Source organism: Muscardinus avellanarius (assembly GCF_963383645.1).
Source record: "Muscardinus avellanarius genome assembly, chromosome: 18".
Lineage (NCBI taxonomy): Eukaryota > Metazoa > Chordata > Mammalia > Rodentia > Gliridae > Muscardinus > Muscardinus avellanarius.
The window spans coordinates 23,977,089-23,990,636 of NC_137804.1; the positions used below are offsets into that span (position 1 = coordinate 23,977,089).

General features: G+C 41.8%; 1 protein-coding gene across 1 annotated transcript in view; it reads right to left on the reverse strand.

The window, feature by feature from the left end:
- Positions 1-8,248: 8,248 nt before the first annotated feature.
- Positions 8,249-13,548, reverse strand: part of GALNT15 (polypeptide N-acetylgalactosaminyltransferase 15) — a gene marked incomplete at both ends in the record, with an annotated part of 28,695 nt that continues 23,395 nt past the window's right edge. Inside the window, one exon of the mRNA XM_080714952.1 lies at positions 8,249-8,395. Coding sequence (XP_080571078.1) covers positions 8,249-8,395 — 147 coding nt within the window. The remainder of the gene's footprint in view (positions 8,396-13,548) is intronic.

Genomic DNA, 13,548 nt, shown 5'->3' on the forward strand with positions numbered 1-13,548 from the left:
GAGCCAATGGACCCAACTTGGATCGACCATAGTGTGTTCCTGGTAGCGGTAGTGATGGATACATATAAGCCCAAGAAGGCAGCTAGTGCTGATTTACTGCAAAAGAAGGAAGTATCCCCTGGGTGTGCACCCAGCTGTAGAAGTGCTCCTCAGGGGCCCTTTGACAAGAAAATTTGGGTTCTGACCCTGAGGGAACCAGATGTTTTAGTGTCCCTGGTTCATTCCCAGCCCTTCTGGATAGTTTTATGTGGGCTCAGACTCATTTTGCACGAGGCCCAGGTCAGGCTCAAGCCCTTCTCTGTTCTCCACCTCGAGGCCTTCCCAGAAGTCTCAGAATCTGCTCTGCTCTTCCAGGGGCAGCCTGCAAAGCCTAAACTTCACCCAATAAGGGATGCAAGCCAGTTAAAAGTGTTGCAGTCTGCTGCCTGTGAGTTGGACAGTTCTGGAACATGTCCTGTGAGCATCCCAGAGTAGGAAGAATCAAACCCTGCCGCTTACAACACCCCGGGCTTTTCTTCGCCCCTCCCTTCTCACTCTTCATACCCCCTCGCTCTTGTTTCCTGGAATCACCTCCTGAATAAACCACCTGCATTCTGCTCTTAGGTTACCCCAAACCAAGTCACCTGCCCAGCAATCTCTCACCCCCATTTCCTTCCTCCAGAATTCCCAAACCACACTGTGAGCTGGGGTTGTTTCTGCCTCCAGCTCTACCCAAAATTTCCCATTTCTCCTGGTCACAGAGACTGGCTCAGGGCAGGAATAGTCTGTTTGGTGAGAGTGAACCTCAGGGCTTTTGATGGAGATTCTGGGACATAGACTCAGTCTGGGTCACTGGGCCTCTTAGTGAGGTGGTTTAAAGATGGCTGCACTTTTTTCTTTTCTTTTCTTTTCTTTTCTTTTTTTTTTTTTTTTGGCTACTTTTCCTTTTGGTAGGTGAGGTTGTTTCCCCTCCCCCTTGAATCGTGGCTGGCCTCTGATTGCTGTGACTAAGGTGGAGGGGATGCTATATTAGATCCAGGTTGGCCTTTAAGAGGAGTGATGGCTTCCATATTGGTCTCTTGGTGCATTAAACCATAACATTAGGAACATGATTATTCTCCTGCAGAGACCACCACCGTAGCTGGCCAAACAGTCTAAGAAGCAAAAGTATTCTTATCTCTTTTATGAAACACATTCCATAAAACACTGTAGCCTAAAAATGACAATCGATAAAACTCTTTATTTCTGTCCTCGAGAGATAGGCTTCTATTTGCTTCTTAAAAGAAACATAAACTGCAAGTCATCATGGCTTACAAAAGTGAGTAAAGAAAGGGAAGCAAAATAGTGACCATCCACATAGAAATAGGAAACTTAAGGGCCAAGGGGATTCACACGGGGTTTAGGATGATTGTCTTCCTTTTTTGTATATCATATGAGAGCATATGACATAGAAAGTGGTTGATAATCTTGCTTAAAACAACAGTGGCAGCCTGTTAATCTCACTTGCTTTCCATCAATGGGAAAAGTCATTACAACGTAGTGTCCAGGGGCCCCTAGATTTCCTCAAGGCCTTCCCATAGGGCAGGTACTTCAGATAAAATCCTCAACCCTTTGCTCCTAATCTTTCCCTTCTCAATCCGTTCAGTAACCACAGCAGGAACAGGATCTGGCCCACACCCGGGGACCTGGGTACTGAGCTGCAGCTCATTTCAGTGGCTGGGCTTTGGGTGATCTGAAGAGCACAAAATTCCTGGGTGACATATTTATTATTAGCAACCCAAATGTTTGTGTTTTTGCCAGAGTAAATTCTAGTTCTTAGGATCACTTTCCAGATGTAAAATACTAATAAATATTTATTGAATGTCTATTATGTACCAAGGACATTTCTAGGTCCTTTTCTCATATATTTTCTGAGTCACTGGCTCGGACAACTTGATGAGTCACCCATGAATCAGAAAATTGCAAAATATTGTCTTCGCTGAATTTTATGCCAATACAGATCCAGAGTTGAATATGTACTCTCTGGTTTCTGGGAAGGCAGAGATATTTCACAAACAATTCCAGGAAAGCAAATGAACGTGGCTCTTGATGCATTTGTGAAGTGGGACACAAAATAGACCCAGGTTTTTAAAAGATAATTATTTTTCCAGTATTGCCATGAGGACATGTTCATCATATAGAGACCCTAAAAAGACATCTTTGTGCAGTCACAACCCACCTATGTTCTGATAATTCCCGCATACATGTCCAGCCTTGACTCCCTCACCACCCCAAACGTCGGATTGGCTCACTTAAGCACCCTCAAACTATGCTAGAGTCCAAGTGACCCTGGAAGGCACTCCCCCACTGAAACCTCTACCCTAACCTCCCATAAGATTCAGAGAGATTCTCCAGTTCCCCAACACAGCCTGGCTACACACCCCTCCCTGACCTGGCCTCCACCCTCTGGACTCACTTTATTTTTTGTGGTACTGGGGATGGAACCCAGGGGCATTCTTCCTCCAAGCTACACCCCAGTGCTATTTTTTAATCTTTATTATTATTATTATTATTATTATTATTATTATTAGTTTTGGTGGTACTGGGGGTGGAACTCAGAGGCTTTCTACCTCCAGGCTATACTCCCAGACCTATTTTCTATTTTATTTGGAAACAGTCTCACTAAGTTGCTGAGAGCCTCACCAAGTAGCTGAGGCTGTCTGCGAAATGCGACCCTCCTGTCTTAACCTCCCCAGTTCTGGGATTACGAGCGTGTGCCACCACACCTGGCTTCTCTGGATGCATTTCTAGGACCAGTCGCTATCTCTGAACATCAGGCTTTGCCATTCCTAGTGCAATATTCTTTTTCTCGTCTCTGCTTTGGTCATGCTGTGCCTTCTGCCCAGAGTGCCCTTCCCTTCCTTCACAACTTGTTCTTATCCATTACACAGGGCTGGGTTCTTGCATCATCTCCCCGGAGAGTTTTCTTCACATCCCCAGGCTGGCATGTGCCCTGTTGTCATCTGGATCTCAGTCTCTCCAGATGCAGCAAAGTACTCGGCTGCTCTTTTTCCTCCTCGTCCTGGAGGCAGCTCAGCCCTGCACCTTGATTCCCATCCCTCCATTTGCCACACAAATCAGGAAGGTGAAGATGAGGTTGCAACTCTGAGCCAATGGAAATCAAGCAAATGACTCTACTGAGGACTAGACACCTGGCTCTGAGAATCCCTCCGGGAACCCTGTCCTGCCTCGTCAGGAAATCTCCTTGACCATTTCACTCTTTTTAGGTCTCCACCATATTATTTTACCCCGTCTCTTCCTCAATTTTGACCCGCCACATATCTGAATCTCCTTTACTTTATCTTGGGAAGCAAACATGTGCTCTACTCTTAACTTCTGTGATAATGGAATACCCTCTAACACGGGTATTCCATCATCATTATATATCAGTTATTGGAAAATAACTGGAATATGAGGGGGAAATTTTTTGTGTTATGTGGGAGGAACCTTGCTTCCCGGGCCTCTGGTTCCTTCAAGGAGGAACATCAGTTAGTGGAACACTCGTGGCTTCTCTCCACCCTCGCTCACTTTTCTGCAAGGAGAAAAGCTGTGTAATGCTATTGATAAGTTAGGAGCCAGGCACAGTGGCACGCATCTGTAATCCCAGGACTTAGGAGGCTGAGATAGGAGGATTGCAGATCCAAGGCCAACATGCAGTAATTTAGGTAGACTCATTTTCAAAATAAAAAATATAATTGTGCTGAGGATGTAGCACAGAGGTAGAAAGCCCCTGGGTTCAATTCCCAGCAACACGCGCGCGCGCGCGCGCGCGCACACACACACACACACACACACACACACACTTAGGAGAAGGACTAATTCTACTGCCTCACCCTCAGTCTTTTTCTCTTTACAATGACCTAGAAACTCCTATTCTAATTTTTTAGTATAAAGTATTATTTTGGTAGCCCCTAAATTTGGATGCCATTCAAAGCCTTGAGAATCATTAATCCAATTATTTTTATTGAATTTTTTTTTGCAGGTCTGTGGATGGAACCCAGGAGAATTTGACCTCCAAGCTATACCCTCTGCCCTATTTTTTATTCTTTAATTTGAAACAGGGTCTCACTAAATTGAGGAGGGTCTCACTAAGCAGCTGAGGCGGTCTGCAAACTGCGATCCTCCAGTCTCAGCCTCTCGAATGCTGGGATTATAATCATGCGCCACCATGCTCGGCTGAATTTTTTATTAATGGGAAAACAGCAGAGGTTTCTAGAATTCTGGAAATATTATCCCTTTGGTTATTGTGCTTGACACATCCTTGAAATGACTAAATAGAGTTGTCTGAATGATAGAGAAGGACTTGTCAGGGCTATGGGCTTTGGCCAATAGCGTTGGTAAAGTTGCAATTCTTTTTTTTTTTTTTTTTTTTTTTTGCGGTACTGGTGATGGAACCCAGGGGCATTCTACCTCCAAGCTACATCCCCAGCCCTATTTTTTATTCTTTATTTTGAAACAGGGTCTCACTGAGTTGCAAGGGCCTCGCTAAGTAGCTGAGACTTCCTGCAAACTACAATTCTCCTGTATCAGCCTCCCAAATGCTGGGATCACAAGTGTGCAACACTACGCCTGGCCAAGCTGCACTCTTAAAAGGGCTTTTAAAAGAACAAGCATAAAGTGGTGGCTCACACATGTAATCCTGATACTTTGGAAGCTGAACCAGGAGAATTATGGGTTTGAGGACAACCTCGCCAACATAGTGAGACCCTGTTTCAAAATTAAAAAAAAAAAAAAGGTCCTGAAGGTATAGCTTGGAGGTAGAATTCTCTGGGTTCAATCCCCAGTACCACCAAAAAAAAAAGGGGGGGGGAGGAGGAGGAGGAAGAGGAGGAGGAGGAGGAGGAGGAGGAGGAGGAGGAGGAAGAGGAATAGAGTTGTGTAGGACAAGTAGAGTTGTACCCAGCAAGGCAACCCACATTAATGTTTTGCACAAAGTTTGCACAACTCTACATTTTATGTAAACTATTTATGCTTATTCTTTTAGAATTCTTTTAAAAATGCAACTTGTTTGCATTTTGTTTCTCTAGATTTTGTGACTGGTCACAGATCACTTGTTGAATTGCCAGTAGAGGATGGAACCCCCTCAAGGGAGGTACATGACCTTGAGAATGTCAAGTTCTGATACAGTGACAGCATTACCATCCCGGGCCTGGGGGGCCTCTGCAGTCCCTGTGGGTTGGGATTCTGAGTCCCATAGTGTGAATGCCATAGAGTGGGATCTATGACACTGAGGCAACAGAGGAAATTGGCCTCTCCAAGGATGAGATCTGCCGTTTCTGTTGTGAAGTAGCGTAAGTGGACTGCTGGCTTCACACTTCTCTATCCCTACAGCGGATACTTCATAATCACGGTGTGTAGAGTGCTGTCTGTGAGAAACAGCCCCCCCTTTTAATTGGTGAATTGTAATCATACATTGTAAAAGCACTGAGATGCAGGCTCCTGCTTAAAGGGTTAACGAAGCAACTCTGACTCCTGAGAAGCAGCTTGTAATGCCAAGCTGGGAGGCAAGCATACTTTAATCAGTGAGCTATGAGTCTTGCCAAATGACCTTCAAGGTCGGGAAGCAGCCCCGGCCCTCTCGCTGAAGGTCCTTCCCCGGCATAGACATCTCCCAGGAAACTTATTGGCATGATAAACTGCTTCTGTAGAACTGTTTGCTTATTCCATACCTGCTTTGTCATTAGAAAATGTTGCCTGTGTCGCTCCCTTATCTGGGCTCACACCCGGTACAAAGGGAGGTAACATCCTAACATCCTGCCCCGAGCTCTCTTGACATCCTTTCCCAAGCTTTTTTGAATAGATATGAACCCCACATGAATACCTCTTCTGTGACTATAAATGTAGAGCTTGAAATGTGGTCGGGGTCTCTTCTCTGAGGGCTGGCCTGTGTGCTGGTTAAGGAGATTAGACCCTGGCATGCCAGTTTCTGCGGTGCTGCAATAAACCCTGCCTTTGATTTACATCCTTTGGTGAGTTCTCCGTTATATGGGGAAGGGGCGACTCCCGCATTCTAACAGGTGAACCTGGTGAGCATCACGACAAAATTTAATCTCACAAAGTCAAATTCAGACAGCAAGTGAAATCAGGCTCCAGCATCAGATCTCGCAACTGCCAAATTTCTCTACTTTCCAGTTGATCACTGTAGATAAGAGGATGCTGAGTCTATAGAGAAGAAGGGAATTTGAACACCGGTTGCATTATAAGGAAAAGACTCCTTTAGAACTAAACGGATGCATCTGTTTTGTTTAAATTACAGGTCTATAAGTATCATTCAGGGAAAGAGTTGACAGCCACTTCTGTAATAAAGTAATAAATCATGGAGATGGTTAAGGAAGCAAGAAACACCACATTCTTGCTTTAGTCAACCAATTAAGCAATAAGCCATCTGGGTCCTTTAGTTAATGACTGCCAAACACAACTTACACAATTGAATCCAGCCTTTATTTAATTATATTAATTTATCCCAGTAACTTCAAATACCCACAATGCCAATAACAAGGTTCATTAAAAAATAGAGGTCTTGTTAATTTTTATTCTTTAACCATTGATATGCTTTACAAGGTTGTCACGTGAAGACTTTTAGCTCTATCTCAGGATGTTAGGGGAATTTGTTTTAACTAGAGACAGAGCTGAAGCAAGAAGATGGTGGGTGGCTAAAGTCTCTTCTCTGGGTAGGATGACGAGTCGAATGCTGTCTAGAACTGTTTGTGATGATGGAATGTTCTACGTCTGTGCTCTCCAGTGCAGTGGCCATTAGCCACCATGGCTATTGAGTTCTTGAAATATGGCCTGCACAATTGAGTTTTGACTAATTTTCATGGATTTCCATTAAATGCCCCGCATTTGGTCAGTGGCTTCCACATTAGATAGCACAAGCCTAGGTTATTCTAAGGCTGGAGAAATGTCATGGGCCACTGACTTGGCAGGTAGAGAATGTATACATAATTGCAATAGGTATTATTCAGAAACCCACACTTCATATCTATTTTTTATTTGAGACATCCCCAAAAAGATGAGCTTCTTTAAAGAAAGATTTCCAAGTTTACCATGTAGAGAGATAATTCCATCTTGGAGAGAAATGGACATAGATGGTGTTTTCCCAATAGCAGAACAAACCTCACTCAGGAATTTTTATGACCAAACTAGGTCAGCCAGGTCACAGCAAGGAGAGCTATTCACTTTTGTTGGCCTTGGCACCTCTAGTTGAGGTCTATTCTTTCCAAACATGTAGCATTCAACCTGCAGACACATTTAGGGGTCTTATCAGATCTCATAGATATCAACATTCAACCCTGTTTTCTCTTGTAAGAATTTTGGCACACACTGTAGAATTTCCCTTCCGGAGAGATTTGCCCCTTTGCAAAGTTTGTTATTTCTTGTCAAGTCAATGCAAATCTCATAAGAGGACAAAAAGAATTTATCAACTGCAAACACCTTCGTTCATGAGAATTCTCAGTCTGTACTGATTCTTCCAATACCAACAACTAAAAAGAAATCTATTGTGAGGGAATCTGGCTGTGATTAACCAAGTTAAAGAAGGGCGAGGGTGGGTGAACAGAGGTAGAAAGTTTTGACAAAATTCTCATGAAGATGAAAACGCCTTACCCCAGGTCTACTGACTTTCAGCTGGCTATGCTGAGCCGGGAGTTGGGCCCAAAGTCTTCCATCTTCTTTCTAACCCTACCTTGCTCCTCTCTGTACCTTCACTTCCTTCTGAAATGTGGCCCAACCAATTGAATATTGTGAATATTGTGCTAAGAGACCTAATCCAAGGTTTGGGGACCATCAGGCTATTATATATTCTTCACTCTTTAATTTTCACGGTTGGCCAAACAGACAACCCAAGTTAAGGCTACTTGAAGATAAAGAAATTGACTCATGAAACTGCTGTGTGTTGGAGGCACTGCCAGACAACGGCCAGGACTCTTTCCCTTGAAAGAGATAAAAAAGCATCTGTTAAATGCTCAGTGAACAAAAATTAATGTGTAATAATCATCTCTGGTGACGAAGACAGTGGGACAATGAATCCATTTTTTCTTTCTCTGGTTTTTAAAAACAGCCAGCGGTCAACAAAACAAGTGTGACCTATATTGTCCCCCGGAGCTTTCTTCTCTCTGCATTAGGAACACAAGCACAAGAGGGTCTGCTTCATGAAATGCACATGCACTTTGAGTTCCCCTGGGGCAGGACTGTGATGGTCAGAATCCCCTTCTTCTCCTGCCATCGGCAGTCATCGTTCATCCACAGGGTGGACTTGGTCAAATCGCCACAGCTGGCTGGCCTTTCCATCACACTGGCGCAAGTACAGGCCTTTGCTGTTCTGCTGAATCACAGCTTCCATGCATTTTCCAGAGAGAATGTGGACAATCAGTCCATTCTGAAAAGAAAAAAGGAAACCGGTTCCTCACAAATGTCAACAAAGAATATATTTAAGGTGTGTGCTGATCATTAAGAAAATAATGAAAGTAGTGTGAACTGGTTTAGAAAGAAACACTAGTATTTATGGTTATTATAAAATATAGTTTAGGTAGCCCTAAAATTTATATGTGATAGAAAACCTTGGGGGTCATTAATCTAATTACTATTATTTTATGTTGGTACTGGGGATTGGATCCACGAGCATTCTACTTCTGAGCTACACTCTCAACCCTCTTTATTTGTTTTTTATTTTATTTTATTTTTTATTTATTGGTGCACTGTATTCATACATCATAGTGGGATACAAACTTTTGTAGACATACATGCACACATCGCCCAGTCAGCCCCCACCCGATCCCCACCCCATTCTCTCCCCATCTCTCCCTCCCATGCTTGGCTTAGTGGTTGACATCTAGTATTATAGCAATTTATCCAAAATTAAAAATGATAATCTCACATAACAGTTTCATTTGTCTGATACCAAGCTTTTGATGACTTAAAGATAACATTTCAATATTTCTTTTTACTTTCTTTCTTACCAGAAAATATTTTTTCTATTTTTTTAGGTGAAACTATCATATATTTATATATTTATTTTTCAGAAAGAAAAATCTATCCTAATATGGAAAATGGACTCTAGATACCCAAAACGATCTTGAAAAAGAACAAAGCTAGAAGATATATATTTTCTGATTTCAAACCATATAAAGCTACAATAATTGAAACAGTGTAGTACTATTCTAAAGGCAGATATATAAACCATTGGAGTTAAATAAAAGCCTAGAGCTAAATTCTTCTTTATATTGTCAAGTTATTTTTGACAAGGTTTCCATGAACATTTGGTGGTGGAAATAATAATCTTTTAACTAAATATTGTTGAAACATAATAATTACATGGAAAAGAATAAAGTTGGACCCTTACCTAATCCCATATACAAGTATTAACTCAAAATAGATAAAAGACCTAAATATAAATCTTAAGACTATAAACTTTTAGAAGAAAATCTGGGTCATAAAACCTCACAACATTGAAATTGGCAGTGATTTCTTGGATATGATTTCAATGGCACAGGCAACAGAAGAGTATACAAACTCCCTAAAAAATAAAAAACATATTGTATATCCAAAGACAATGTAAACAGAGTTAAAAGTTACTAATAGAATGGGATAAAATATTTCCAAATGCTATATCTGAAGGTATATTAATATTCCAACTAGAAATCCTAAAAATTAACAACAATAAAGGCAAACAATACCATTTAGAGATAGGTAAAAGACTAACATAAATAATGAATCTCCACAGATAACCAATCTTAGTTGTCTGTTGGATGGAAACTCTTGTTTCTCTGGTTCTGGTGAGTGTTACCTATTTCTTCTTTGTAGTTAATCTCTTTGAGTATTTTCTCTAGTGCTGGTTCTGAAGACATAAATTCCTTCAGTTTTTGGCTGGAAGTTGTTTTCTTTCAGAGTTTGGAATATGTTACTCCAAGCCCTTCTGGCTCTCATGACTTGGTTTGGGAAGTCTGGAGTGATTCTAATTGGTTTGCCTCTGAATGTCACTTGGCCCTTTGATTTGTTGCCTTTAAGATTCTCTGCTTGGCTTCCACATTGGTCATTTTGACAATTATGTGATGTGGGGATCCTCTTCCCCGATCCTGTCTAAAGGGAGTTCTATAAGTTTCCTGGACCTGTGTATCAACCTCTTGGTCTATGTTTGGGAAATTTTCTGCTATTACTTCCTTGAAGAGATTGTTGATCCCTTTGGTTTCACTTTCTTTTCCCTCCTCTATTCCAATTATTCTTAGGTTAGCTCTCTTAAAATGAGCCCATATTTCTTCAATATCAGATTCCTGCTGTCGGATATTTTTTCCTTGATTAGAAACTATGCGTTCATTTTTGGAATGATCATCTTCTAAGAGCGAGATTCTGTTCTCCATGTGGTCTAATCGGTTGTTTGTGCTTTGAATTGAGGCCTTTACTTCATTAATTGCATCCTTTATCTCTTTTTGGCTCTCTCTGAGTTCTTTTCGAAGCACCTCTATTATTTCTACAGTTATTTTCCTGATTTGATCTTCTAGAAATCTCTGATTTTCTGTTTTATCGGGTTCTGATGTTGTGGGGTTGTGGGCATTCATTGCTCCAGTATTATTCCTCTTTCCCATGATTTCAGAAGTTTGTGCCTTCTCTGGGTTCTTCCCTTGGGTCACTATGACTTCACTTAAGGTGTTCTGGATCTTGAGTCAGTAGTATCTCTGACCCCACTACTCCTTTACTGGGTTGTATCACAGAGTCTCCGACCCAGGGAGTCGATAGAGGCTGCTTTAGACTGTGGGGGGTGCCAGGTTGCAAGTTCTCCTATGGTGTGATATCTCTGCCACCGCCCCTCCCCCACTGGGTCAAGTCCCAGGGAGTACAGTACTGGGATTTCTCCTCTGTGGCCTGCAATTTGACTCACTGTTCTTGAGTACGCAGATGTAGCTGTACTGGCCTCGCTGAATTCGGTGCTGCTGCCGCCGGTGGCAATATGGCGCCGCTGCTACGCCCTCGGCCGTGAGGCTGGCGTATTTCTTCTTGGTTTTGATTTCCACTCTGAATCCCTGCAGCGTGTGCTGAGCTCAGCCACTGGGAGCTTTAGATTTTACCTGCGGCGAGAAATCCCGCCCGGCTGTTCCACAACGGCTCACCTCGGCTTGCTGTAGCTGTCTGGTGAAATCGCCGCTGCCGCGGCCTCGGGCGTGAGGCCGGTGTATCTCCTCTGTGGCTCTGAGCTCTGTTCTCAGTCCGCTTTCTCTCTGAAGCCTGGTGATTTTTTTGTTTCTCTGGTGATGGTGTTTTCTGGCTATGAAAGGCGCTGATTTTGTGGTAATGGAGATTAGTTGTTAGCGGGGCTCTTAAGCCCCGCTTTTCTCGGTCGCCATCTTCCCGGAAGTCTGTTTTTTATTTTAAAACAGGGTCTACTAAGCTGTTGAGGACCTTGTTGAGTGACTGAGGCTGGCCTCATACCTTCAATCCTCCTGTCTCAGCCTCCCAAGTACTGAGATTTTGGGTGAATACTACCACACCCAGCATCATCTAAGTGTTTTATTGTGGTTGTGTAATTATGCACTTCTTAGAAAGTTCTGGTTAGAATAACTACCAAGAATAAATCATGTAAAGTCTTTATGCCAGATTTGTGGCATTCACTGCTATCACTGGACTTTCATATGGATTTGATCAGTTCTCTTCTCTGTTAAGCCTGCAATTTAGTTCTGTGGCCACAAGGCTGCAGTCGGATATGAAGCCACGATGATATACTGAAGGCCTAAGTCAGCCATGTCGGTACACAGCGGCTGCTCCCTGCTCAGAATCCACCATCTAACATCTCTCGCTCAAGAAAAATTTGATTTGTTTATGAAGCCAAAAAAAAAAAGGAAGCTTGCAATGTTGAAAATACCTATTTGTTTTTAAATATACCATAATATAATCCTCTTAAAATCCACAAAATAGTGGTTTTTAGTACATTCACAAAGTTGTGCAACCATCACCTCTATCGAATTCCAGATTATTTTCATCACCGCAGAAAGAAATCTATTACCCATTAGCAATCACTCTCCATTTCTCTTCCCTCCTAGCCACTGAAAATCGTCACTCTACTTTCTGTGTTTAGGGATTTGCTGTTCCTGGACGCTTCAGATAAAAAGAATGATATAATATGTGGCCTTTTGTAACTGGCTTTTTTCATTTTGCATAATATTTTCAAGACTTATCTAGTTATAGCACAAATGAGTACCTCATTCCTCTGTTTATTGTAGTAAAAACAAAACATCACTTTCCATTTTAATAATTTCAAGTGATCAGTATCATTAGATACATTCATATCACATTTTTATTGTAAGAAATTAAAATTCTATATCATTAAACAATAATTACACTTTTCCTCCTCCCTTCAGCCCCAGATAACCACCATTTTACCTCCAGCTTCCATGAATTTGACTATTTTAGATACCTTGTACAGGTAGAATTCAGTTTATGTCTTTTTGTGACTGTCTTATTTTACCTAGCACAACGTCCTCAGCATTCACTCATGTTGTAGCATGGGACAGGGTTTTCTCCCATTTTAAGGCTGAATAATATTCCATTCTATGAAATCACTTCCAGAAGGCAAGTAATCCCTACTTAAGTAATACATATTTAGGATAAATGTGCATCCACATTTTATCCGTTCATCTGTAGATGGACAACTGGATTGCTTCCAAGCTCTTGGTTATTATAAACAGTGCCACTCTGAACAATAGCTCATTCTTTTTTTCTGGCTGAATGATAGTATCTTTTAAGAGTCTAATTTAGCCAGGTGTGGTGGCTCATGCTTGTAATTTCAGTGCTTGGGAGGCTGAGACAGGAGGATCACACAGGTTCAAAGCCAGCCTCAGCTACTTAAAGAGGCTCTCGGCAACTTAGTGAGACCCTGTTTCCAAATAAAATATAAAAAATAGGTCTGGGAGTATAGCTTGGAGGTAGAAAAGCCCCTGGGTTCCACCCCCAGTACCGCCAAAAATGTCTAATTTATTAATGCCTTAAAAGTCTAACTTATTAATGCCTTAAATAATATGGTGTGTCTCATTAATCTTTTACTTGTTTTAAAAGGCCGTTTCTAAAATGTTCCTTATTCACAGAACTTGCTTAGAATGACCCTTTATGATCATCCATAAAGGTCCGTAACTTGATTTCTATGACTTCTTTGCACATGCATGGGCTGCGGAGTCCCGGGTTCACTTACCACCAAAGCTCCAAGACCTTTGTTCTCAACTGCTTATTGTAAGATTAGCTAAAGTTTTCTGTTATGTGATTTTCTTCCTTCACAGCCTGCTTTAAGAGTACAGCACACAGAGTTCTGTTTATTTTATCCTCTTTACTCCCAAGCAGAAGTTGAAGAAATGTTAAAAATAAGTGTATTTGTTTATATAGTTAACACCCTAACTAAATTCAGAAAGAATTTGAGGTAGAGAAAAAGCTGTGCACGGGTACTTATTGTGGTTACGGTCATCTTCCTCTCTCAATGTCTGGGACCTGCTTACTCTTCCTAAGTACTTATATAACCTCTGGGAAGGATCTAGAACGTCTCCGCTTCAGGGA